Source organism: Phacochoerus africanus, chromosome 8 (genome assembly GCF_016906955.1).
Source record: "Phacochoerus africanus isolate WHEZ1 chromosome 8, ROS_Pafr_v1, whole genome shotgun sequence".
Taxonomy (NCBI): Eukaryota; Metazoa; Chordata; class Mammalia; order Artiodactyla; family Suidae; genus Phacochoerus; species Phacochoerus africanus.
This window is the reverse complement of record NC_062551.1, coordinates 93,234,756-93,243,834: the sequence shown is the minus strand read 5'-3', so window position 1 is coordinate 93,243,834 and position 9,079 is coordinate 93,234,756. Positions and strand designations below refer to the sequence as shown.

Here is a 9,079-nt window from a genome sequence, read left to right as displayed (position 1 = left end):
CACAACATTGTAAATCAACTATACTCCAATAAAAGTGTATATATAAAATGTATATTCTCTGGGTCCCACCTCCAGAGGGTCTGATCTCAGTAGGTCTTGGGTGAAGGTCAAGAGTCTGCACTTTTACCAGCTCCCCTACGTGTTTCTGATGCTACTGGCCCTCAGATCTCACTTTGAAAAAAACACCTCTTTAGAAACTGAGGCTACTTGTCCATGAGATCCCAATGCAAACATTTTTATAGAACGAAGAAGGAAACTAGGTCAAGATTCTCTCCATCCTGTGAAAACACCAGTCCATTCTTTCCAATCAGAATGTAGCCCAAAGCTTGGCATTTCAAACCAACTTTCTGTTCCATTCCCATGCCCACAAACCTGTGCTTCCTATGAGCCAGATTCCAGGGAGTGGGGCGCTAAGCCTGGGTTTGGCGGGAAAGAGAGCATCCCAATTGCACGATGTATACCGGGCACGCAAGGCTTTCAAGTACCATAATTCACATGACCACACTGCAGTCTTTCTGGGTAGGTAAATTAACATGTCTGTTTTAAAGCTGAGAAATTATAGGCCTGGAGGTATGTCTTGACTCCTCCGTATGACATGCGTGGTGAGCAGGGCAAGCAAACCAAACCAATAAGTTTAGTTTGACCTTCCTGGATCAGGTTTATTACCAGCTGGTAGAACTGAAGTTGGTTGTTGGGATCAGCAAATACTGCTGTAAAAGGATTGATGGATCAGATTATAAAAATAGATGGAAAGTTCATATGCTAAATGCAAGCTGAGTATGAGAACAGGAGAGAAACAACCCACCATATCATCTGGGAAAATGAAACTCCTTGGCAAGACTTCACAACAGCCTGATTCAAAATTTCATAATGAAATTATGTCTCTGATCAAAGCCTTGAATGAGCTCATGGGCTGATTTTTGCCATTCGTGTTTATTCTGGTTTGAACCTAATTGAGGCATCAGAAACATATTATCCTTGTCTCTTCTCTGGAAGTGGGCTATTGCACCCTTGTTTAGGGGACCAAAGGGACAGTGTGAGGCAGAAGGGGACAACTTTGGATCTTCACAGGGCATGAAGTTGCTTCTGACCAGCTCTCAGAGGCTCCTTCAAACACCGTGTCATGGTCAGGGCCATTTCAGCAAAGTTGTGTTTAAGCTCCTGCTATTGCCCTGGGGGCAATAAAAGTGATTCTCAAGGGAGAGAAGGTATTTCCCGCTCCTGTCTAGGGCATGGCCTGTTTTTTCTCTAGAAAGAATGTTTGGGAGTTTGTTTGTTTCAGACTCACAGACTCAGTCATCCGTCCCACAATTCGAGGACCTCACTTTATATCAAGTTGTTTGTTTTTCTGGGATGAGCTACACCCCAGCACAGGATCCACCTTCTTCCTGCCTAAGTACTCCTTCTCTGGCCTCTCCCGTAGGAGAGGATGGACCACAGTGATGGACCCTTCCTGGCAACTTGAAGTGCCAAAAAAGAGGGAGGTTGAAACAGACACCTAGAGACTTTATTTTAGCTAGTCAAAACAGAAACTGCTAGGTCTTACTGCCCTCATTCCCCTTCAGGAATGCAGAGATATTCCCATCTGCTAGTGACTAAATGTTTGTGTCCTAAAACTTATGTATTGAAACTCTAATCCCTGATGTGATGGTATTGGGAGGATTATTAGGTTTAGATGAGGTCATGAGGATGCAGCCCATGATGGGATTAGTGCCCTTCTAAGGAGAGGAAGAGACCAGTGACCTTCCCCTTTCCCCAGCCTGTGAGGATACAGTGAGAAGATAGATGTCTACAAGCTAGGAAGAGAGTTCTCACTAGGAACCAAACCATGCGGGCACCCTGACCTTTGACTTCCCAGCCCCCAGCATGATAAGAAATCAATGTTTGTGGTTTAAGCCACTCAGTCTATGGTATTTTTTTATAGCAGCCCTAGCTAAGATGTCATCCATTCATTCCTTCATTCAGTGAATATGTATTTAGTCCTTACTATATTTCAAGGTTTTTTTGAAGTCTTGTAAACACAGCAGTGAACAAACTTTTGAGGTCTCTACTCTCAAGAAGCTTGCAATCCAGTTTGGGGGAAGCAGCCGATAAACTTGGAAACAAACTAATTTCAAGTAAGAATAAATGCCATGAAATAAATACAACCGAATACTATAAGCGAATAACTACAGAAGAATGGGAGATGGCTGAGTTAGACCAATTAGACAGGAAAGACTTCTCCCAGAAGAAAGGGTTGCCGGATAAAATACAGGATGCCCAATTAAATTTGAATTTCATATAAATAATAAACATGTTTAGTATAAGTATGTCCCAAATATTGCCTGGGGCATACTTATACTAAAATATATTCCATCGTTTATCTGAAATTCAAATTTAACTGGGGAAAGAATAACAAATTTAATTGGGCAATCCTGTTTTTTTATTTGCTAATACTTGCAACCCTACCAGTAGGTGACATTTGAGCTAAGAACTGAATGATCAGAAGGAACTAGCTATGCAAAGGTTTAGGGAAATGATGATTCAGGCAGAAGGAACAGCCAGTGTAAATGTCAGAATAACCAGAAGGAGGGAGGTACAAATGAGGTCAAGTAAATACGCAGGGACCAGATCATGCAGAATTCTGCAGGAATGGCCAAGAGTTTAAATCTCTCTCTCTTTCTCTCTCTGGAATTTTAAGAAGGGTGACAAGATCTAGTTGGTATTTAGCTGCTGTGTGGTCGGTGACGTTTGGAAGGGCTTAGAGGACAAATTCAGAAGATAATTAAACTCAAGCTTGTGTCATTTACCTGGGAAGAGGCACCTAAGTTTGTGGGTGGACTCCACTAGCAGTTCTAGGCCGCGCGTCCTGGGTAACCAGGCGGTTGCTATGGAATGTAGCTTGGCGGTTGCTAGGGAGAAAGCGAGGCGGGGCTGGACGCGAGGAAACATCTAAGAGGCCGGCGCGGGGGCGGAGCCAGGAGTGCGGCGGCGCGCGTTCGCCGGAAGTCGTTCAGGGGAAGCACGGAGTGCGAGCGGAAGTGACGTCGGCCTGCGCACGCGGTCCGTCGTAGTTGGAGCTGGTGACCTCGGTTCGTTTTGGGAAGTTAAGAGCTCTTTTACCTGACACAGGCCGGACCCAGCACTCCGGTCCCCGTCCCGTCGGCAAGATGGTGAAGCCCAAGTACAAAGGACGGAGTACTATCAACCCTTCTAATGCCAGCACAAATCCCGGTACGGGCAGCGGGGCTCGCGGAGGGTGGGGCTTTGGAGGAAGCTTGGGGGGAGGGACGCCGGGTGGTTTTACATGAACTGAGCTCAAGCAAAGTGGCCTTTGAGGATGAGAAGGAGGATAATTCCTTGTTCGGAGGCCCTGAGGAGGGCTGACTCTGGCACGCCCGTCAAGACTAAATGCCAGGCAATGGGTCTAAAGCCGGGAGAAGTGAAGACTCAGGCCTGGCAGTCTTAGGGCGTCTCCGACTGGGAGGTGCAAGCTCCGAGTTGTCAGGGGACTCTTAAATGTGACTTCTTGTGTTCCTGTGTGTGTCACGTGTTGAAGCCCCTTCCCCAATATAGTTCAGTCTTGTATGAGTACAGCTCTCCAGCTCAAGGAATTACTAAAAGTAAATTAGATGAAGTCAAGACTAAAAGGGATGTAGCCCGACTCAGCTGGCCTTTTGCACTGGCCCACACTTGCCTACCACCTTTGCTTTGACCATTGAAATGAGAAAGGAATTGTAGATTTGGCTCTTGGGGTCGTCCCATCTGGTAAAGTGCATAGAAAACGCTACAGATAAATCAGTATAGTCATTTCAGTAAAGATGTTTTTTAAGATGTGTGTGAGGTTCCACTGCAAGATGAACAAGATAACTTTTGGGGGAGTCCCTTCCATTCGGGTTTGGTTAATAAAATGTATTAAGATATGGCTTAAGGGTTTTTTTTAAATTTTGATTCATGTTGAATGTCTTCCCTAGATTGCTGATAAATTATTCCGCTGGTGTAGACTGGAATTTTACAGTGTTAGACCCAATAAGGCCGTTAGAGACCAAGACATGATAGATGAAGAGACCTAGCCAAAATAGGGCAAGTGGCTTGTCACAGTTGGTACAGTTAGTGAGTAGTAGAGCCACCAGTCCTGTGATTTCAGTCTGTTTTCTACTGCATCACTTCAGGAGTAGACAGGTGACTTAAGAAGCCAGGCCAGTATGCTCATTTGTCCTTTTTCTCTCTGAGGTGTAAGGCAAGAATTACTATCTATTTGCTGTTGATTACACTGAGATCAAACATTGGGAAATGAAAAGGCTGGTACATTAGGAACATATATGTATTAGAATCATAGTCTTCATGATGCTTTGCCTATAGCAGGGGCTCAGTATTTGTTAAACTGAGGCCCAGAGGAAGGCGTCTTAGTAGTTAAGAACACAGGTCGTGGCCAGATGCTTTTGTCCAAATTCTGGCTCTGCCATTCGTGGCTTTGTACGAGATGTCTGCCCACTGTGCCTCAGTTTCTCACCTGCAGAATGGGGATAATGTATCTGTCTTTATAGGATTATTGTATAATGCCTGTAATGTGACTAGTAAAGTGCCATAATTAGTGCTCAGAAATAGTACCTGTTACCGTTATCAAACACAGTCCTGTGGAGGGTTCAAGATTCTGTCCGCTTTGTCATGCATATACCATGTAGCTTCCTGTAATGATTTTGTGGGAGCAGCACATGGAGAAAGTGGGGAGTTTGCCATGAGGGGGCAGCTTGCCTACTTTGAGCGAACTGGTAGGTGTGTTTGAAGCAGTGGCTGTGCTTGGACTTGCTGGTTATCAAAAAGTGTGCGGGTCTGCTGTGTTTGCTAGATCGAGTGCAGGGCGCAGGAGGCCAGAACATGAGGGACCGGGCCACAATCCGCCGCCTGAATATGTATAGGCAGAAGGAGCGCAGGTGAGTGTGGGCACTCTCGTCCCTTCCCCTTTCCTAAATGCTCTTGGCTTATAGCTGACACCTTTTGGCCCTTTCATGTTCCCACCCCCACTTCCTCCAGATAAGAGTAGTGTATTTTCAAATATCATTTTATGTGATACACCTTAAATTTTTGGTTAAAGACCTGAGGAGTGGGTGGTGAAATAGTGCTTGTGTCGAAATGCTCCACAACCCCCTCCCTTCTTCATTCCTCCCAGCCATGGCCTCCACCACTGACCTGTTAAATCTCAGGGTGGACATCTGTCAGATGGAAATCTGGTTTTCTTTTCTTTCTTTTTTTTTTTTTTTTCCTGGGGCCGCACCCAAGGCATATGGAAGTTCCCAGGCTAGGGGTCTAGTCAGAGCTGTAGCTGCCGGCCTTTGCCAGAGCCACAGCAACACCAGATCCGAGCCGCATCTGCAACCTACACCACAGCTCACGGCAACACTGGATCCTTAACCCCTGAGTGAGGCCAGGGATTGAACCCACAACCCCATGGTTTCTAGTTGGATTCATTAATCACTGAGCCACAACGGGAACTCCAGAAATCTAGTTTTCTTTTTTCTTTCTTTTTTTTTTTTTGGTCTTTTTGCCATTTCTTGGGCCGCTTCTGTGGCTAATGGAGGTTCCCAGGCTAGGGGTCCAATCGGAGCTGTAGCTGCTGGCCTACGCCAGAACCACAGCAATTCGGGATCCGAGCCGCGTTTGCGACCTACATCACAGCTCACGGAAACGCCGGCTCGTTAACTCACTGAGTAAGGGCAGGGATCGAACCTGCAACCTCATGGTTCCTAATCAGATTCATTAACCACTGCGCCACGACGGGAACTCCTGGTTTTCTTTGATAAAGCATATGGAACGGTGTCATGAAAGCAGCCAGAAAACTTGTTTTTTAAATCACGACATTGTGGCACTTGGAAACTCATCACAACTCTGAGTTCTGCTGAGGCAGCCTCTGTCACGGGGACTTGCTGAGTGTGGCATTTTGCGAGCTGGTCTTAATTTGTTTGGTAATTGGATTCTTCATCCATTCTAAAAGATGTGTCTAAAACACAAATGTCAGTGAACTTAATCTGCCTTAGTCACCTACTCTGCAGTTTGTTTTAGAATTCTGAGTTCCAACATAAATCACCCTCTGCTTAAAATTCATTTAAACCAGCCTTCAAATAATTATCCCAAAAGACTCAAGTATGTGACTTTTTTTTATAAAGCAAACAGTAAACAGATTTTTAAACATGAGCATTAGTTGTTATTCATCAAGCAAAAATCATTACGTGCTCTGTTGCAAGAGGTTAAATGGCTTTGGGGCAATCTGTTTCAAATGTAGAAGTACTTTTTGTTTACTGAAGTCTGTATTCATGATCACTTAAAACCGAGGGTGGGGCGAGGTCCTTTTGATGGAAGGAGTATTCTGTAAACCCAATTTTCCTGTTGCCTTTCTGTCGTCAACCAAAATCTGTTGCTTCCTCAATTTAGGAACAGCCGTGGTAAAGTGATTAAGCCTCTGCAATATCAATCAACGGTGGCTTCTGGCACAGTGGCGAGAGTGGAGCCAAACATAAAGTGGTTTGGTGAGTATCGTCCTCTGCTACTTTTGCTCAAGAAAATGTGCACTGTATGGAGAAGGGTAGAATGTCCAGATGTCTAAAAAGCAGGTGTTTGGGGAGGGGGAGGGGGCTGTCAAGGACCGCTTGAGAAAGGGATGAGATAAGACGTCCCCACCCTGGGAAAAGTGCAGAGAAAAGTATTGGTGGTGGCTTCCGTAAATGACTTAAGAGTTCATCATTGTTCATTGGGAGTAAACCCTCCTAAGCAGGTGAGCTCACCCTCAGTGACTAGCATTCCCAGACCTTAGAAGGCTGTCTCCTCATTTCCCGTTGCCTGGAGGCATGACCTTTGAGAGGTGCCTTGCAGGTGTGTTTGTGCCTTTAGCTTGAAGAGTAAGTGCCTTGACCTGAAGCTTTGGAACACCTTTTCTTTGGTGGGGTTGTATTCGGACCGAGTGACAATGAAAGGACCTCTCGTTGGTGCTCCCCAGGGGAGAGCAGTCTCGACATAGGCGCAGGGAGGCAGCATTTCTTCCTTTGGAAACTCCTCCTTCATTTCTTCTGGCCTTTCAGCCTTTCGCTCAGCCACTGCCGGGTGTGGGCACGTCAGATGCTCAGGCTCCAGGCTCTGCCTTCTCTTTGACCTCTGTGCTGGGAGGCAGATGGCCGCTACCTTTGAACATCTCTTGGGTCTTTTGTTGGGCTGGATACTCCCCCCAGGAAAGTGCAACACAGAAGAATGTCCCAAGAGAACTCCTTTGAGAAGCGTTTAGCGTAGTGGCTAGCTACTGTGACTGATCCAGACCGCCCGGGTTTGAAGCCTAGTTTTGCCGTATCTGGGACCACGGGTGAGCTCTTAGGTTTGTTCATCACTTTTTTCATTTGTAAAATGAAGATAAAAATAGCACCTATTTCATAGGACTGTTGTGGTAACTAAATGAGTAAATATCCTGTGTAAAGTGCCTAGAATAGTGTCTGGCAAGTAGTGTAACATAATCAGTATGTTTATGCCATCATCACCACCACCGTAGTCCTTGTTGTCTTCACCTTGAGTTTTGCATTTGTGTTGCCAAGTGCTGTTTGGTGAATATGATAGGTCACTCCCAGGGTGTTCTCCGGGTAGTATTATAGTTTTATTTTGTTCCCTGACATGGCTTTATAGGTTAATTTAATAGTCCCTTCAAACCCTCATAACCCAAAAAACAGTAGCCATGACTCTTACTCTGTGCGTCAGGTTTCTCTGAGTATACTAACTGGTCAGCTGTGATTGGCTCCACGTTTCTTTGCCGGATCTGGCAGGAAGTAGGACATTTGTCCAGACCCAGTTCCATTCACTGATGTTTATTTTTTCAGTTTCATCCAGTCAGGAAATTGGACTTGAAAAACTACTGAAATGCTTTGTGTGTCTGGGTTGGTGGATTAGTTCATAGTATATGAGTGCAGGAGAGGCAGTTTTTTGTTTTTTTTGGTTTTTTCCTTCTTTAAGTTTGCAAATGGCTCCATGGAATGGATGTATCAGGTGTTTGGGTGAGTAAGGGCAGTTTAAAGTCTGGCCTTTCGCTGTGTCGTTGGGAAGGTGGATGCAGAGGCAAAAAAAGAGTTATTTATTAAATGGCACCATTCTTTTGTAAAACAGGAAATACACGTGTGATTAAACAGTCATCATTACAAAAATTTCAAGAGGAGATGGACACAGTCTTGAAGGATCCATACAAAGTTGTCATGAAGCAAAGCAAGTTACCCATGTCTCTGCTCCATGATCGAATCCGGCCTCATGTAAGAAGGAGGATGCCCCAGCAAACTCCTGGCAGAGCTCTCTTGACCATATCTGTCCCTTGTTTTTCCTGCTGCAGGACCAATGAGCTTTCTGAAACTTCTCCTTTGTTAAAGGTCTCACCTTTAGTATGAACCTTGTTATGTCAGAGAGGTACAGTAACTTAGTGGACCAAAGTACAGGCTTTGGAGTCAGGGCTGAATTTTAATCTTTGATCTGTCCCTTCTTGTGGCCTTAGTTAGGTTTCTCTGTGGGCTTTCACTTCCCTGACTGGGAAGGTCAAGATGACCCACTTCCTCGGGTGATTGGATGCAGGCGAAACAGCCTTAAGGCTCTTGGCACATAGTGAGCACTTAAGCTGCCACCTTGTTAGAGCTAAATAGATCATGGCAACTACCAGTACTATTTTAAATATTTTTGGTAGGCAGACTTGTTTAAGTGGTAACTCCCTCAAACTTTGGGGAAAGGTGGAATTAGGGGTGGCACAAGGGAGACCAACCCATTGGTGTTGAGTACTTTCCGCTTCCGTTGAGCTCCTCGGAGACTCTTTTCAGCTGAAGGAATGGGTGCCGGTCAGATGGGTTGTTAATGGTTGAAGTGCAATAAGGACTGGCTCTGGCTTGAGTTTCACGTGGGACCCAAAGAAGCAACCTAATGTTTGCCGCACGTTTTTACTTGGCATTGAATAATAATTCCCAGAAATGTACCTCAGCACAGCACAGCACTTCGGTTCCAGCATAAGGAGGGGAAGAAAACATTGACATGCATACATGGATTAAACAGTTCAAAGAAAAGTGTTTACTTACAGAACTAAAACCCAAGGCCT

The 9,079-nt window shown here is 45.2% G+C and overlaps 1 protein-coding gene across 2 annotated transcripts in view; it reads left to right on the top strand.

Annotated features, from left to right (window-relative positions):
* Positions 1-3,011: 3,011 nt before the first annotated feature.
* The window catches only part of GNL2 (G protein nucleolar 2), a 24,710-nt gene continuing 18,642 nt past the window's right edge, over positions 3,012-9,079 (top strand). Inside the window, exons 1-4 of one of the 2 annotated variants that reach the window (XM_047793391.1) lie at positions 3,012-3,213; positions 4,829-4,913; positions 6,409-6,503; positions 8,116-8,255. In XM_047793391.1, coding sequence (XP_047649347.1) covers positions 3,150-3,213; positions 4,829-4,913; positions 6,409-6,503; positions 8,116-8,255 — 384 coding nt within the window. In that variant the 5' untranslated portion in view covers positions 3,012-3,149. Of the gene's footprint in view, positions 3,214-4,828; positions 4,914-6,408; positions 6,504-8,115; positions 8,256-9,079 lie in introns of those variants that run through there. The other variant, XM_047793392.1, reaches the window with a different exon arrangement.